Here is a 17,863-nt window from a genome sequence, read left to right on the forward strand (position 1 = left end):
TGTCCACTTGCGATTATGACGGAGTACTCCGTACACACACACAAGACTCCGTAACTAGGTAGGTACGTACTTACATAGGTAGTTACCACTTCCTCGTCCGACCGCCGCCGTCCGTACTCCGTACCTTGTTTGCCACGGCCCACGGGACAGGCAGGCACCACGGGGCCTCGGAGGCAGTAGGCAGCAGCGCACCTGGTCCTGGTCCTGGTCCTGGTCCGGGTCCTGGTCCCTGGGGCTCATGCACGGGCAGGGTGGCAGCGGCAAGTTGGCAGATTGGCAGGGCCTTCATCAGCTCAACCCGTCGTGGCCAAGTCTGTCTCTCCGATGGAGAGGCGTCCAACCAAGCCAGCAAGGTCCGGACGGAGTTGGAGTGCCGGTCGACGGCGAAACCATGGCCTCTGTCTCTGTCTCTCACTACGTGCTCGTACTCGTTCACTCACACACACCTGCACCCCTCCCCCCTGGCTTTTCCGTCCAGAAACGAGACAGAAACCAGCGGAAAGCCAGCTCCGCCCGAAAATGACGAGTTCTCCTTGATGGACGTTGCGTTGGGTGCTGTTCAGAGCCAAAACACCACGAGGAAATTGGGTGGTTCCGAGACCAAACAGGGCTTGATATTGCCATGATGTTACGGAGTACGGAGTGCTCCCCCTGTGTGTACTGCTCCGTGCAGACAAGTGTACAGGGGCAAGGCAAGACCGTTTGACGGCTACACAGAAACGTGCTCGCAACGGGGTGTTGTTGCTGTTGCTGTTGCTGTCGCTGTTGCTGTCGCTGTTGCTGTTGCTGTTGCTGTTGCTGTTGCTGTTGCTGTTGCTGTTGCTGTTGCTGTTGCTGTTGCTGTTGCTGTTGCTGTTGCTGTTGCTGTTGCTGTTGCTGTTGCTGTTGCTGTTGCTGTTGCTGTTGCTGTTGCTGTTGCTGTTGCTGTTGCTGTTGCTGTTGCTGTTGCTGTTGCTGTTGCTGTTGCTGTTGCTGTTGCTGTTGCTGTTGCTGTTGCTGTTGCTGTTGCTGTTGCTGTTGCCGTTGCTGTTGCTGTTGCTGTTGCTGTTGCTGTTGCTGTTGTAGTTGCCGTTGCCGTTGCCGTTGTAGTTGTAGTTGTAGTTGTTGAATATGCTAACGAGTACATGGCACGGAGTGCGCAGACATCATACCACCGACCACTCCCTTCCTTCCAGAACACCATTTTCATTTCCATATGCTTCACTGACGACCAAGACCCTCCTTTATACTCCGCACTCCGTACACTGGCTCTCAGTCACACAGCATGGCGGCCACAGCCGTGACTACGTCCCGCACGGGATACTCCATCGCAGTACTCCGTAGTTACTCCGTATAACTACACATTCTCGGTGCTCCGTGCTCGGGGCGTACAAAGCACACGTAGCACACACAGGTCTGTAGACCACGATGATGCCCAGCCAGCCAGCCTCGGCCGATACAAGACTCTGTCCGCCCTGCTGCCCTGCCCGCCCCTGGACAAAAGGACGCGTCGACAACGTCGAGAAGCCAGGCGGTATCGCCACTGGCGCCGAGGCCAAAGGAAGAGCCTGGCCCCAGAATCGCTCACCAACTCACCCTCTCGCCCACTACTCACTCGTGGTCTTCGTCCCCGTGCTCCGTAGTGGTAACTACGTACAGACGCCTTCGTACGAGCAAACGCCACACGTTTTGTCGTCAGGCACAGGCACGCCATACTACGACTGACGACGCAATTCCCAGTCGTGCGCGCATATGCTCTCTCCGATTCGCCCACCCGTGCCCCCGGGGAGGGGGGTCCCCAACGGGAAATTTGCAATATCATCGCCATTATGGCGAGCATGGATGAGCGATGGGATGTCGACGCGTCTCCCCCCGGGCACACTCCGCATCCGCAGCCCGAGCTCCCGCCGAAAAAAAAAAAAAAAAAAAAGCGTCGGACTGAAGACTGACAAGGGCTAAAAAAGCTGGGTTGGTGTGCGTCGGGTAGTGGGCCGCATCGGGGTCACGGCTTTCCGAGGCGGCAAGGCCAGAACAGAAATGCCATCTTCATCTCGACAACGGAGGTGCTGTCAATGCCCATCACCCTCACATTCTGCATGCTGGACCGTTGTCGAGATGCTGTCAATGCCCATCACATTTCGCATGCTGGACCCGGCGTGTTCCATGCTCGGGGCTAGCTGGCATGGCATGGCCCCTGGGACTTTGGTCATGTCAGCGTTTAGTCTACTGTTGACACGCTCCGCAGCGCAGTGCGCACGGCGTGCCGAGTAGATGGATGGACCCTTCATTCATTCATTCGGTTCAGCGTGGCCGTGTCGCCATGGTGTAACGAGTGGCAGTGGTTACGAGTCGTGCGTCGATCCCAGGAATAGTTGCCGCGAACCACTGGCTCGTTCTCCGCCTCTCGTCTGACTTGCTACATCGTCCGGGACTTGGGCGGATGCAGTCTCAAGTTGAGTCTGCGTGTTGCGCGGCACGGGCCAGGCCACAATGCAGACCGAGGAGACAGCACAACGAGGTAATTTCCGAGCCACCCCTCCGTACAAGTCGAGTGGAATGGTCACGGGACACACCATGAGTTGTTTCATCAGATAGAACATCACGACCTTTTCTGAGGGCGGTAGCGTCAAGAGTTTTGTTTGAAATATTGCGACAAGATTGCTAGTGCTGTACAGTAATGTAGGACAGAGTTGTGAGCTCGTCGTGACTTGTGACCAGCACATTGAAATCACTACCTAGCCGACGACTGCAAAATAAAATAATAAATGAATAAAGAGCAGCGCTCAACTGGAACTAGAGGCAGAACGCGGAAAGAAGAGGGGGCGGAAGGAATAAACAATCAAAAAATCAAAAATCGTAAAGATAGCCGAAAGGCAAAAAAATAGAATAGCCACCACTCCTGGGTTGTGTCCAAGCCGTCCCAAAAAGCAAAGAAAAAAAACGGAAAAAAAAAAAAGAGACAAGACTCCTCCCGACTTGCAAGGGATTATAACGAGTGTAAAGAGGGCGACAGAAGCTGCCCCAGCTGAGCCAGGCCACGCATGCATGTCTTCCGCAAACATCGTCGGCAAGTTGCAGAAACCACACCACGCACGCCATTTCCTTTTTGCTCCAAGATGCACCCCGACTTGTCCGTTACAAGCATTGTGTAAAAAAAAAACTTTTTTTGGGTCATGATACAGCGTCGAAAATCGAAACGAATCACTTTGTCCTCCCGAGAAAGAAACAGCGTCGACCGGAAGTGTTGAAATTGATACAAGAATCGAAGATGTAAATGCATGTCATGAAAACGCTTGTTACTGTGCACATGTAGTTGTTTCCAGCCGTCCAAGGCATACCCTTCCTGACCAAGCACACGACAATGAAAATGTGCTTTGGCAGCGATAGGAGAAGGGCGAAGAGGAAACCTGTCGAGATAGAGGGCTTTCTTTGGCGAGGCCCAAAGAATGAGCCAGCATCGACAGAGTGTATTTTTTTCCTCTTTTTTTCGGGCTTCCCAACAGGATTTAATCCGAACGCTTTCGCTTCTTCTTGCCACTGTCGCTAGCCTCTTCGGATGATAGCTCACTTGCGCTCCCAGGAACCTCAGAAGCGACCTGAAAGAGGACCTTGCCGTAGTTGGCATAGTCATCTACTGACGGGGGAGCGACCATGCCGGCATCATATGCGGAGGTTTCAGCATTGTCGATGAGGTTCATGACAATGGCGCCGCCGCTGGCATGAGTGCGGGAGTGTTGAGCCAGGTTGTCGCTTCGAGAGAATTTCTTGCCGCATTCATGGCATTCGAATGGCTTCTCCTGCGTGTGCAGGGATCGATAGTGACGCTTCAAGTGTTCTTGACGACGGAATCTTCGGTTGCACAACTCACAGACGAATGTCTTGGAGGGATCCTCCGTCAGCGATTGCTTGCGACCGCGTCGGTTGGTGGGAGCTGGCAGTGAAGCAGATGGGGTATCGGCTTCTGCTGAGGAATGAGACTCGGAAGGCACTGGAGAGGTCTGGTCTGACTGCTCAACTTCAGCAGCCTGGTCATCAGCAGCAGCAGCAGCAGCAGCAGCAGAGGCAGCCGTGTTCATGACTGCCTGCACACCTCGGCGCTCCTTCTTGTTGCTTTTGTTCTTCTTCTGGCGCTTGTCCTTGTGGCTGTCGACAGATTCCACGCTCGAAGGTGGGGTAGGAGACGGGAAGTGCAACCTATCTTCCCCGTCGAAGCTCAAGTCCTCTTCGCCGATGAAGCTGCCGTGACCCAAGGAAAGAACGGACGAGCCGGTGCATGCGCGGGGTCTGGACACTTCACCCGATTTGACCAAATTGCACAGATCGTCCTCAGAATCGAAGTCGGAGAGCTCCCCAAAAGCTGGCAAGCCACTGGTAATGGAGGGGCTAAAGTCAAATGCGGGTTGGGAGACAGATGCGTTAAAAGCACTCTGCTCCGGAGAACTCCCCTCCTCCTCACCAAGACAGCTGAGGGTGAATTCTGGGATGAGACTTGAATGGGAAGTAGCAGAGACTGTCAGGTTGCGAGGATCGCAAAAGTCGACGTCGTTTTCAGAGGAGACGGATCTGGCATATGGTGCAGGTGATGGCGACAGAGATGGGCATGAAATGTTTGACAGGTCGCTTGTGGTGCTGCTAAGCGAGGGAACCCTGGACGGCTGAGACTGAACGAAAACTACCAATGATAATTAGGCACTGGGACTTTGAGCGAAATCCCAACACGCAACGTCCAACTGACAACCACGGCGTCTGACGTGAAATTGAGCGCAGTGACGCACGTGGGAAGATCCAACGCCAGGAATAAAAATAAAAAAATGCCAAAAAAAAAAGCAGGTTCAGCACTCACCAGGTGTCATGGGAGGTGAGTCACAACTGGCCCAATCTAGGATTGAGCTCTCGATTGAATCAAATCCAGACTTTTCAGTGACGAAACCGTCTAGGCCAGAGAACATTGGGTTCAATGGCGTCTGGAGAACATCACAGCTCTTGGGACTGCCAACGGCACTGCCAGAGGTGGACAGCGGAGGTGTCGAGGGAAAGTACGAGTTTTCACCAAATTCCGAGTCCAACATGATGGAGGGTTTGAAGCCGCCGTTTGGTGGATGCGATCCCGTGGGGGTCAAGACGGCCGGACCGTTGCTGAAGAGGGTTGGCGGCTGGGAGCAAGATGAGCCGGGTCTAGAGCAGACAGGAGATGCGGGAGCCACTGCTTGGTACCAGCCCAACTTTTGCTGAGCAAAGTTGGTGTTGCTGAAGACAATATTTTGTTGAGCTGCTTGAGGCATCATGGTTGAGCCCATTGTGAAGTGTGGTCTACATGGGGAGAGATTAGCCACCAGATCGACGTACTCCAGCTCGCCTTTCTGATATCCATGCTTACCGCAAGCAAGGTCGCTGCTGTGTTCTGACAAGGTTTTTGCTTTGTCGTTTTATATTAAGTAATTCGCACTATGGGGCGCTTGTAACCTCGTGTCTTTTCGTATCGTGAATCGATTGTGTTAATATACAGTTGCAAAAGCTGGAATGTCTTGGTGACAAGATGGCAGGCAGTGCGGTGACGCTCAGCTTCTTCGACAAGGAATGGACGGCAGACAACTTGATCAGATCAAGAAGCTGGCTCTTGTATTAAGTGACTCGGCGCGGTTGGGTATGTTGTACACGGCTACCCTTTCGTCCAGTCTGGTGGACAGCAGATGGACGGAGGGTTATATCCAGATGGGACCAAGGGTGTTGTAAATGAGAGGACTGGAATCTCGTTGAAGGTGGGTGAGATGATCCAAGTTAAAGTAGTGGCACGAGTTCACAAGAATGGAAAAGGAAGGACCGAGAGGGCATTGAGAAAAAGAAGACGCAAAGATCAAAAAGCAACAGATCCAACCAGGTTGTCGATCAACGAGAAGCCGAGCCGGAGGTGGTGACGGGGTCCGTGAGGCATAAGTACGAAGTCTAGCCCAAGATCAACACCAGAGCCGCCAGACCATGCAAAGAGTCCACCGACGCCGATAGGCATGGTCCAAGTGGACTGTCTCACTCGCGAGGTTGACCGGGGTGGACAGTGCGGGCCTCTCTGGCTAGGGTCCTTGGGTCCGTCGCGCGGGCAAGGCGGCACAGGTTTTCCCAAGAGCTACACCCTGGTCAGCGGGAGTGTGGTCTGGGGGTCTGGGGTGGGTAGATTGAAGACACAGAAGAGGGACCAGAGAGCAGGAAGCCCGAGCTCGTACGGAGCGAGTACCAGCGCGCAGTCGAGCGATGGTGTGTGGGTAGGCTCGAGGGCCTGAGGGCCAACGTGCCTGGGAACTGGGCTTGGACCAACGATGTGGATGCCGGAGCGTGTACGGAGGATTTGTGTCTGGGTTCCGTGCGCACGGCACGGTGTAGACCGAGTATCGTTTCGTCCACACACTCCTCGGTTGGTACGTAGGTACCCTTGAGGGAAGAGGTGTGGATGGTGGAGGGAGGCGGCGGCGCAGGAGGAGGAGGATGATGATGAGTGTGATGTGGTGTGGTGTGGTTGTGTTCTGCCACCCGAGGTGGAAAAAATGTGTGTTTGGTTGGTGGTGGCCGAGGGTCGAGGGGTTGGTTGATTGGTACATGCACGCACTCACAAGACCTCTGCCAGTGCCCCGTACATGCTAACTACGGTACAGTACGTACTACTCGGTGCTTGATGTGATGTGATGGGGATGGGCGCTGGGGCGTGTGGATGTGCGCCTTGGCTTGGCTTGGTTTGACCACTGGCTTGAGAGGTGCAGAGAGGAGTGAGTGCCTGGACTTGGCGACGACTTCAAACATGTTGCAGCCAGAATGGATGAGACGTCGAGCGTGGTGAGAGAGACATCCTCTTCTTCCACGTACGTACTGCTTTTGCTTTAGCCTTGCTCAATCAACTTGACTACTCGGTGCCTGCACCCAAGAATGTAAGCTATGTCCATGACCACCCCGCCGACCGGCCGCCAAGTGCTCGTCTCTCCTGCAGAGTGCAGAGCGTATTAGGTTCGAAAATGATGAGTCTGGGACCTCGCAACCCGCTCTAATTAGGTAGCATCTTGCAGCAGTATGGGATGCCAGCGGGCGACATTTGCCGAGTCAATGGCTCATCACCACATCATGACGGGCTACTAATTTCTCCCCGTGGCCAACGAGAAAAGCTTGCCCGAGGCTGCCTTGAACACGACGACCGGGTTCCTGGCGCATGAGCATGATAGCATGGCGGCCAGTCGAGGGCATCAACATTCAACCCCAATCGCTTGGCTCATGATGGCCACCATCCATCAAGATACTTTGGCTGGTCCTGGTCCCCCTACGGAGTACGGAGTACTCTGTGCTCTGTACTCCGTACCCGTACCACGTACTGAGTACGGAGTACCACGTACCCCGTACCCGTGGTGAGGTTGCTCGCCACTCGGTCGCTGACGGGGAAGGTCTGCGCAGTGGCAGTGGCAGTGGCAGTGGCGGTGGCGAGAGGGACGGGACAGGCGTGGCGCAGCCAGCGACACGGGTTTTCATTTCTAATTCTGGACCAAGCCGTGACCAAGCCGTCCGTACCTGATGCGTGCCTGATCCTGGCAGGGCAGGCTCATCAGCCAGAGCCAGCCATGCTCGGGTGTTCAAGACGTGTTCCGCGCGCCAAACTTTGACTCGAACCTACCGTTCCGAGTACGGGGCATATCTATCTGTACGATGCACAATACTCCCGTACCGAGAACAAAGCAATGAGGGCAGCTCGAGCTGTCGGGCGCTGGGCCGTGGACACGAACGCATCTGTCTGCTGCTTGCGCCTTTTTCTTCTTGTTCTTCTCCTTCTCCTTCTCCTTGTCCTTCGGACGTTTGCCGGCTACCAAGGATAAGGTACTTAGAAAAAAGACCCTGATGCCCCGAGCATGATAGAACCCGGCTGCCCAAGGTCAAGGGCCTGGACACATGTGTCGAGGCCGCCACTTTTTCCATGCCGGTAGTTCCCCAAGGTCGGAGAGGACACATCGCCAACTCTCATGTCAAATGTTCATCAACCTCGCATCAATGTCCGGCGCCGCCCAGACCCAGAACAGAACCGCGGTGGGCATGTGTTCCAAACCTGTGAATGCAAATGGCCGTCAGCCACCTCGGTCGCCACCCTCTTTATCCAGGCTCGTGCATGTAGTGCTCCGTACTTGTGCACTCGCTTGGCCCCCTCGTCCACCACTCACCAGCGCGCACAACCACACGCAACCAAATGCAGGTGGCCTCTCTGCATCTGTCTGGCTGCGCGCATTTGCCATTTGCCATTTGCGTTTCTTGTTCCGGTTTTATGACGCCGCCGCGTCGGTGCGATGCGTCCATTTTGCACAAAGGCCCGTCTTGCCCTCTGATAGGTGCGTCCAAGCAACATTGAGCCATCCAACGTGCACAAAGCCGCCGAGTCTGTCCTGCGGCTGCGGCGTTGCAGCGAACCGTGAGCAGGGCAGATGTCGTCAGCGCGCTCTTTGGCTGGTCTCGACAATAATTCGCTGTTTCTCAGCTGTGAGTGGTGGCGTGTGCGCGTCGCGGTTGGGAATGAAACCGTGTCCATTGGCTCAGCAAATGCAAGGCACCAGCAAATACCAGTCCGGCTTCTAGGCTCGAGAAACAAAACACGACATGATCGTCTCGGCTGTGCTTTGCTTTGTTACGCCTCTCCATCCGGGCGGCTTCACGACGACCCATCAAGAGCCATGACTGGCGCCAGCTGACGACTTGCCGGCGCTTCGTCCCCGGCTAATGAGACTCACAGGTCATGGGGGAAAAAAAGGATTGTAGAGTGACGCCAAAGAGCGTGATATCGGTTGCCTGCTATTTCGTGTTAACGAGTTCTCGTGCTCCGTGTCATACTGGAGATCTACAGTACTAGTATTCCCATCATGCCTTGCATCTGGGGTAATCTCGTCGACAGTCTGGTGTGGTGCACCGTGTGGCCGATAATATCATCGAGCATCATGGCGCTTGTTGCTCTCTACGTCCGGATTGGCAACAGCAACCAGGAAAGGGAAGGTGTGGGCTGCTCGTTGCATTAGCCTGTGCCCGCCTGCCCAAATGTGCAGTCAACAGTGCAATGCATCAAATGACGCAGGTTGGCGATCATGCCTTCCCTTAGTGGAGCTATGTTAAGTTTTATGCGCGCAGGCTCGTCGTCGTGGTGTCGTTTCACCGTGCTTTGGTGCCTGTGCAAGGCACTTGGTTGGGTTCTTGGTACTTTGCGCACATGTGCGAGTGGTAAGCCCAACCCCAGCCCAGCCCAGCATGGGCTAGCGCCGCGGCGTGCATCGAGCTGGGCAAACTTGCTGGACCTCGGTGGACGGTGGACCGACGCGGCGGCGGCGGCGGCGGCGGCGCAGGGTGCAGGTACCAAGGTATCCATCCAGCCATCCAGCCGTCCAGGAACGAATTGTACCTGCCTGGGCACGTACCTAGGTACTTGGAGGAACGCAGCCTTTGCGCTGCCTCACCACGCCATTTCACGTCACTGCCATTAGAATGCTAGAAAGACGCGCACACCACTAAAAAAATGGATGAAAAATGAAAAATGAAAAAAAAAAAAAAAAGAACAAACGTCGTGTGCAACAAACGCTACCAATGGAAAATTTTCAGCAAAGCAAGGCGCCTGCAGCATTGCATCGATGAAGCGGCGAACGAAAGTGAGCGGCTGCTGCTCGTGCTAAATTGATCGCCGCCACGGGCCGGCAAATCCTGCTGCTCGGTATTACCGTGCCAAACGTACCCGCGAAGGCCTCTCTCTCTCTCTCTCTACCTGCCCGTCACCCGTGGTAGTAGTACGCCCTCCGTAGTGACAGCGGTCATTCATTTCCTACAATGTTATCAAGACGCCGTGGTTAGTACGGAGTGCTAATACTAATATATTGCCCATGCACCCGTCCCAGTGTCACCATACATACGGTTCACCCCTGCGGATGCGGCTAATTTGGCTGCTGAGATTGATTGCCCACGCTTGCACGAAATCTCAACTGATCTTGTCAGCCTTTTTCTTCTCCAAGCTCAGCTTACTTATCCACCACCATCTTGGTACGGAGTAATCAACGCGGCCTTGCTTTCCCGCTTGGCTTTGGACGCTCCAACAAAAGGACTTGTCCGCCCTGCCAACGGGCCGCTTTTGTCGTCATGACGCCAAACCTTGCATCGTCCCCGGTTGACTTGCTTGCTTCTGCTTGTCGCTCGTCAGCGGTCACGGTCGCTTGATACTCGCTGGTCCGTCATTCCTTATCCACTGGGAGCCACTTGCTCCTGGGCTTGGGCTTGGTCGTGACATGAGCAGAAAAAACTTTGGTTTCGCACCTGGACCTCGCCAACATGGGAGCGAGCGCTGAGCCAGCCTAGGACTATTGCCATGACCTCACGAGTCATGAATCAGCTCGCACGCGTCCAGTCCAGCCCCCAAGATGCAAGCAAGTTGTCATGCATATGTACAGAATCTGCTAGCGTCGAAGAAACAAATTTAAAAGGAAACGTAATAATACTAATTATAATAACAAACACAGGATGAGGCAAGGCAGGGGATTCTACCACAAGGGACCAACCCAAGAAACAAAGACTTATGCCAGGACTTGGGACCTTGTTGGCTTAGCTGCCTAGTCTGTTGGAAAAAGAAGTCCCTCTCCAGTTCGTGTTTCGTCCTTGCATATGGCTGCATGTTTGCCTGGATGCAGCAACTCGATTCTCCATTGCGATTGCACCACCAACAGCTTCTTCCTTTTTTTTTTCCCTTCCAGCCCGTATCGGAAGTTACTTGTAGCAACAGGTCGGTCGGTCAGTACAGGCAAATTGCTACTACGTACGGCCCACGACACCCCTGCTGATGAACACAAGATCTCAAGGATCCGTATATGGGATAATCATGGTCAATGCCCCCGGATCCAGATGCTACGTGACTTGGACTATATACTCTGCTTGGAGGGGATAGTATTCCTTGGAGCCGACAACACATACATGACTATAAACGCGTGGTCCGTCCGTACGCCGTTTTCGACATGCAAATACCGCTCGGGATTTGGACACGGAGCCAGTAGTCAGTCGTCTCGCCCGAGTGCGCTCAGACGGCCTTTCCATGTTTTTTACGTCACATCGCGTGCCCTCGTAGAGGCCGCCGGTCCAGCTGTCTTGGGCCCAAGGGAACGTTGACGAAGCATTTCCCCGCAGACGTTGGCGAACAAAGGGACGGAAGGCCAAACTGCCGTCAACCGAAACGGCATACCGGGGACGGACGGCGCACGGAGGACTAGACAACATCCAGGCCAGAACCACACAGTCTGAAGTCTGAAGCCACGGGCCGCCGATGAGTACCCGTCTGTCAAGCCGCTGAGCGGGTGGGGTGAGTGGGCAAAGAGATGCTAGCTCAGGCAATGTGAAACAAAGCCGGGAATGGGACGCGGACCTATTTATTACTGTAGAATTGTCGGCGATGGCGCAATGAGGGCAGTTTTGGAGTGAACGACGAGCGGTCAGCCGCGGAAGGATTGCATTGCGTTCCGTGTTGTCGATGGTGGCACCGACGGTTTTGACATCGGACCACAACTTGGAGGCGGGAAAAAAAAAAAGTGAACTTGTATTGTTCAACATGACAAAAGTATCCAGTGCAAAAAATTTAAGCCGTAGATGCATCGCTCAACGACCCTTTCTTTAGTCTGCACATGGGTTGGTAGTGTCGTAAGCGGCCCGATCTTCAGAACCGTTGGAGCGCTAGACGAATCGCATCAAGTCAAAGCGGAGGCTAATCACGGGAATGGAGCTCGGCGGGCTCAAAGCATGGCAAGCAACACCAGACGAAATGTGCCTAAAAGTTATCCAACGGCGAGAACTGAATTGTGCTCCGAGCTAGAGACTGCGGATGCAGTCCCATTGGCCACGGTCGGGGCTGATCAACCTGAAACCCTAGCGTTGCATAAAACCCGTCGCGTGGCTGGCTACACACCTGAGTACGGGCCATAGGCTCAAAGGAAAAAACCATGTGCCTGTGCCTGCGCCTGTGCCTGAACCAGCGGAGAGAAGGTGCACAAGCACCAATTGAGATGCAGTGACCTTTGTGAATGGGCAAAGCGTGCATGCGGGCGTTGCGACGTGGGTCGTCACGCCGTGTCGTCGTGTCGTCGTAATGCAGCCATGGCTTGCACAACTAACTACTACTGGGCGGGCACCTAATACTGCGAGTGTGTCTGCCTGACAAGGCCCCAGGCATCCAGAGCCATAGCACAGCGTTCATGGCCGTCAGATCAGAGGGCACATCCAGCAAGCTTTCGCATTCACATGTCCTTCTACCCGCCGAGCAGACAGCCGAGCCCGAATTTTGGCGCAAACATTGCAAAGGCCGTCGAGATCGAGATGCTTCTTCTCGCAGCTACACTGGCGGCAACGTTGCCAGAGATCAACCACCTCGTGTCAATGCAGGTCCACGAGTTGGTACCAACACCTAGCCACTACGTCCACAACGTACGTACTAGTAGTTCCAGCCGAATGCTGGGGTGTGCGGTGGACAGAACTGCAGAACTGACTAGTAATAAATGCCCGACGGGGTATTTCTTGTCAGTGTACTCGAGCACACGGGCGAATGCGAATGCCACGCACTGCTGCTACTGAAGTTAACAGTTGGGCGAAAAAAATCGAGCAGTCTTTCCCGTTGGTTGCGGTGAAGCACCAAGACCTTGCCGAGGAACCATGGTTGTTGTACAGTAAAGCAGGTTTATAACGATCCCCTGCTATAGCGATTCGGCACACACGCCTAGGCGTGAAGTACCTTTCCTATATGTTATGTATATAAAAGTGACTTCTTACTTGTAGCGATTTTTCTCATAAATTTTGCTTATTAATATATGTAAGTTTATAATTATACACCACCTTACCCCCCCTAAAATCCCTTATCAGGCCTTATCAGCCTTATCGTACTAACAAAAGTGGGATTATATGGGGCTCCTTCCTAAAAGGGTAGTCGCATCTTAGCGATATAATCCCTGTAGTCGGGTTATAACGATGGAAAATTGCTCACGAAGGTTATCGTTATAGACCTGGTTTACTGTACTCCGTGGGCACTCCGCACCGATCCTGGCCTTTTTTTTTTTTTTTTGTTGTGCCAGTATTACTACTGGTATTTCTCTTCGGTGTACTCCGTACTCCGTACACTGAACTTTGTGCAACATGCGCAATGCAACCCGCAGCTCTTCCCGAGATTGTCAGATCTGCTATTAGGTAGGTGGCTGGCCTGTCAGCAGACGTTTCCACCCTGGCGTCGAGAATCCTCAAGGCCTTTCAGGCAAAAGGGCACAAAAAAAAAGGGCACGTCCAAGGCGGGCCGTGATGCGCGGTTTCCGTGGCCTCGTGTAAGAGCAAGGCATGAATGAAGCGGCGGACATGCGCAAGTCTTCATCAGACCACCCTGTTACCATGTTTTGTACGGAGCGGGCAGCGAAAACGGAATCAATCATGTCGCTTACTGCATCATCACAAGCAATCAATATTCTTTACTCCGTACCGGCCAACGTGACAGGGAGCCATCTGCAGTCACGCCGCCTTCCTGCAGGTACCGATGAGAAGACGCACCTTGGTGCAGACGGACCCCGTTCACGGATGCAGGAACAGGCAAGAATTGCTGATGATTGGCCTTGACAGCTAGCTGAACTGAACCGTTCTGTGGGCGACGGTTTGGATCCCCGCCCGCCACCAGGAAGCTGGCATACTTAATTGCTCCTCCGTCCCATCGCCACCGCAAAGCCTACGGAGTACGCCCCCGTCAATCAGGTCATGGCGAGTGACCCCGACAATGTCGGTCTCGTTGATCTCTCGAATAACCTCACCCATGACCATCGCCAGCAGACACATCCCACAAGGAGGGGGCGGCCAGGTGACCGGCCCAGCTGCGGGTTCTGCATCCAAAGTACAATGTACAACTGTCAATGTTCTGAGACATGGAGAGACCACATCGACCATTGCGCCAGCCTAAAGCCCGGGCCACCGGAGTAGTAGTACGTAAGTACGTAGTAAGTTGGATGGGGTAGCCTGTACTACGTACGGAGTACCATCGACGAGCCAAGGCGAAGTTGCTACGGAGTACGTATCTGTTGGACTCTCGGAACCGGATCGAGCACAACCCTGCCATTGAAGCGAGCCAACGTTCAACCCGGAGGTGCTCCACGCTTGCTTTGGTGTCCAAGCCCTCGACGACAGTCCACAGCTCCACGGTCCACCGTGCTGTGCTGGCTGGCCTGAACTTGTGAGCATTTGCCACCGACGGTGCGGTTGGGCCGACACGGTCTTTCTCTCTCCAACCCCCAATTCGCAGCCCTGGTTACCTGGTGTGTCGGATCAATGGGACCTTGAATTGTGAGGAGTCACGTCAGTTGTTGTCGAGTTCTTTGCAAGACACTGGTGGATAGTTGCAGCGCTGCTCCGAGTAGATGCAAACCACTAACTTAGTGGGCAGTGTCATGCGACGACGCCACTCCGAGACCTCCCACGATGGCTATGGGGTTTGTGACGCGGCCACAACCGTCCCGTCACAGCACTTGATGGCCATAGTCAGACGCTTGGATAACGACGGCAGAGTGTTGAACGAGTCGTTACAACGATGAACTACCTAGGCACCCAGGTAGTCGGCAGGCGTGGATGGGCCAGGCAAATGGCCCGGACGCCAGCTGTAATATCGCCAGGCCAATATCATCATCCAAGACACACCCTCATCGGCCAGTTGGGCGCTGGACTGGCAAACTGGTCTGGCCAGTGGCAATAGCGGCCCTGGTCGCTCAGGTTTAGTTGATATCCAGGTTCGTTGCCAAACCACTCCGTAATAGCAGGTGGCTAATTACGGTGGGGACATGAAAATGCCGTGGTATGATTCTGGAAGATCCCAAATATGGTAACATGGCAATTTGGGCTAATGTAAATGTTCACCACGTTATCGGTAGTTAGGTGTGCGCACTAGTCCTCGGTTGTCCGCACAATTTGGCCGGCAGTCTCGGCCGTCATGTCATTCATGTCTTGGGCGAGATGAACGAGAGGATAATACCCGAGAGAACTGATGGTCCGAGTTGGGCCATGGCCCGGGGGCAGGGTACTCCGTAGGCGCTCCGTATCTCGTCGGTCTACTTCAAGACAATGCTCTGACATATCCAGACCAGAACCAAGCTACGAAACGGTTATACCGAGTATACGCCCATGGAGAAGAGCTCGAGACAATGCCAATGCGTCGTGGTGCAGAAACGGGTTAAGAAACGGCAGCAGCCCCAGCTGTTTTGCACCACGCGCTCCTTTGCGAGGCACTCGTATCTTTCCGGACGGCAAGCCAGGCTCGCACTAGCACTCACCAAGCAAGGCACTTGCGAGAGAGGCGTGGCTAGCAAACCTTCGAGAAGGCCAGCGGATCCACCACGTTCTTGTCCGAACCATTTCAGTAGACTGGATCAAGGGCAAAGCTAATTATACCACCATCCTGTTGTAGATTCCCATGTCACGTTGGCTGCGGCAGAGAAAACTGCTACCGGTACTTGAGGGTATATCTGGACCCCTGGGCCCTGATGGGCCGGCATGTTCTCATCCCAGACCGGAACCCACGCCGTGTAACGCTGTGGGAATGAAACGAACCACCCGAACACGTAGCACGAAACGGCTTCAGGTGTATCTGGAATCCACTACGGAGTAGGTTTCTGGATATGCGCTCCGTACTATCGTTAGAAAATCTCAGTCGCCAGGGTCGATTACTTGGTACTCCTCGCAGAATCAGGCACTGCGGCGCATACGCGGCACAAGTGGACGAGGACTGCCGCATCTTTTGCAACAACCTGCGGCCGATTTACCTCCGCTGGCCCGGCGAGACTCGTGCCATCGTGTCGGACAGGGACAAAACGTCATTCGCGGACCCACGGAAAACGGTTGTGTGTACGGAGTACGCCTGTGACAGCGGCAGACCTTTTGTCTCATCCGTTGCTTTGTATTGTCGCGTTCCCTGAAGTTTGTTACAGCCTACCACCCGGAAGGTTGTCGACTTTTCGTCCCAAGTCCATTGGCACTCCGGGCCGCATTGCAAGCATTGAGCGGTTGCTGGGCTCAGGGTCCGGCATGTCATTTGAGCGGTCAGCATCGACTGCAAATCAGCAAGGAAGCAAACAATGGATATCCATTCCCCAGTCGGAAGCACATCAGTTTATTTATTGGGCTTGTGTTTTCGAGCCAAAGTTGGTAGAGGTAGAGGTGGCGCCAGGGTTTCCCTGGTATCACGCGCTGCAAATAACTATACATCATCATAAATTATAATACCAACGACATGCTCCGCACTTCTCCGAGGTGTCAGGTCAGCTCCTCCCGACCTGCCATTCATCCGGTACTGAATCTCAGTCTAAACTCTCCGTGAGGCGGGACGCGGACGCGGAAACCGGTACTCAGTACGGAGCAGGCATATTATCACGGTGCTGCATTCAAAAAGATATGCCGATTCTGATCACTCACATCTCATGTCTTCTGCTCTCGTCTCTTTCCGCGCGGGTAGGTGGCTTTCTCTCCTTGTATGCGTCCTTTTTTTAAAAAAAAAATTCACTTCTCATTTTCCCCGCAGTCCCTCTTTCTTCCATTTTCTTGTTTCTTTTGTAGTTCCTGGCGCTGGCTCCGGCCAGCTGAACAACTACTGGTTGAGGGGTGCATTTATAGCCCAAATTGTTTTGCTTCTTCTTGCGGCTTTCCAGTACGCGCGTCTAAGCCGTAGACGAAGCGTCGGTGTGGAAGAATAGCCACAGCTTGTTGACGCATTTGCACTCGTGCGTCGGGGCTGGGCCTTGCCGCCGAAGAGGAAAAAGGAAACGCTCAGCAAGGGATGGTTGAGATTCTGAGACAATGGGAGAAGGAAAAAAAAGAAAGCTGGTGACAGTCTGTTTCTTGGCATCGCGATCTCTTTTTTTTTTTTTGTGTGTTCAGTAGGGGGAACGGGGATGAGGGCAGAGCATGTTGTCGCAAATCTGCTGGGCTTATGATTTATCCATCTTGAGGTGTTCTTCTTTCTCAGGTGACATACATACACGGTATCTCGATTTTGGATGCTGTAGTCATCTAATCACTTTGACGAGGAGTGTCGACATCAAGACGGCAAGCGGGACGGAATGGCCACGAGCCATCATCAGCTTGGGAGCCGGCCACACCTGCACCGAGTATGTACATCCCCTCAAGACACCGTCATGGCCGTGTATATCCAAGGTCGCCATGGTTTTGGCTTCGTCATGTTCTCGCCTGGCGCCGACGCGCGCAACATTTGTCGTCCAGTTGACCCCTCCGCCCAGAATGAGGGGCGTGACGCGAGTGAGACTGGTGGGTGGCAGAGCATTCACCTTTAGGGTCACGAGTTATGTTGCCCAATTAAGTACTTCGTACTCCATACAAAGGCGTCGAAAGGTACGGAGTACTCTGTGGTTGATGGAATTAGACGGGTTGATGTCTGATGCTGAGCGTGGGTGAATATCCTGCTTTTCCCTTTCGCTTTGCTTACTTTTTTTTTATTTAGAACGTCTTGGGCGAGTTCTCAACGACATTCATCTGTGCCAAAAATGCGTCTTTTTTTACCTTCCCTGCAGACGAACAAAAGAATGCGGGTGTGATGAGACCGCGCCTTGGACGGAGAGAAGTCCTGCCTGCCAGCTGGTCAGGTCTCTCTATCAGAGTCGGTTGGGTGTGGGCTAGCCTCGATCTGAAGTATGCGGCGCTTGCGGCTCTCGGCCTCCATGTCCAACCAGATCTGATATCTCGCAGCGTCACCGTCTCAATTGTGCGGGGAGAGTGGGCTTGCAAAGTATCGCAGGATGCTTGAGCCTGGGACGACACGGCCGTGTTCGAAGGCTCTTGCTATGTCTCGATATGGCGAGCTGTTTCGTATCACGCGCGCAGTGCGGTCGGT

General features: G+C 53.9%; 3 protein-coding genes across 3 annotated transcripts; 2 read left to right on the plus strand and 1 right to left on the minus strand.

Moving 5' to 3' along the window:
- Positions 1 to 1,407: 1,407 nt before the first annotated feature.
- On the plus strand, positions 1,408 to 1,704 carry MAM_05859 (uncharacterized protein; the record flags this gene model as incomplete). Its single annotated transcript, XM_040824657.1, has 1 exon — positions 1,408 to 1,704. One exon carries the CDS (start codon positions 1,408 to 1,410, stop codon positions 1,702 to 1,704), a length of 297 nt encoding a protein of 98 aa, XP_040677339.1.
- Positions 1,705 to 3,485: 1,781 nt separating this feature from the next.
- On the minus strand, positions 3,486 to 5,276 carry MAM_05860 (cutinase G-box binding protein; the record flags this gene model as incomplete). Its single annotated transcript, XM_040824658.1, has 2 exons — positions 3,486 to 4,651; positions 4,823 to 5,276. 2 exons carry the CDS (start codon positions 5,274 to 5,276, stop codon positions 3,486 to 3,488), a joined length of 1,620 nt encoding a protein of 539 aa, XP_040677340.1.
- A 6,970-nt stretch (positions 5,277 to 12,246) lies between these two features.
- On the plus strand, positions 12,247 to 12,722 carry MAM_05861 (uncharacterized protein; the record flags this gene model as incomplete). Its single annotated transcript, XM_040824659.1, has 2 exons — positions 12,247 to 12,429; positions 12,702 to 12,722. The coding sequence occupies 2 exons, from the start codon at positions 12,247 to 12,249 to the stop codon at positions 12,720 to 12,722; spliced, it is 204 nt and encodes a 67-aa protein (XP_040677341.1).
- Positions 12,723 to 17,863: the final 5,141 nt, after the last annotated feature.

Source organism: Metarhizium album (assembly GCF_000804445.1).
Source record: "Metarhizium album ARSEF 1941 chromosome Unknown scaffold_16, whole genome shotgun sequence".
In the NCBI taxonomy this organism is placed as follows: Eukaryota; Fungi; Ascomycota; class Sordariomycetes; order Hypocreales; family Clavicipitaceae; genus Metarhizium; species Metarhizium album.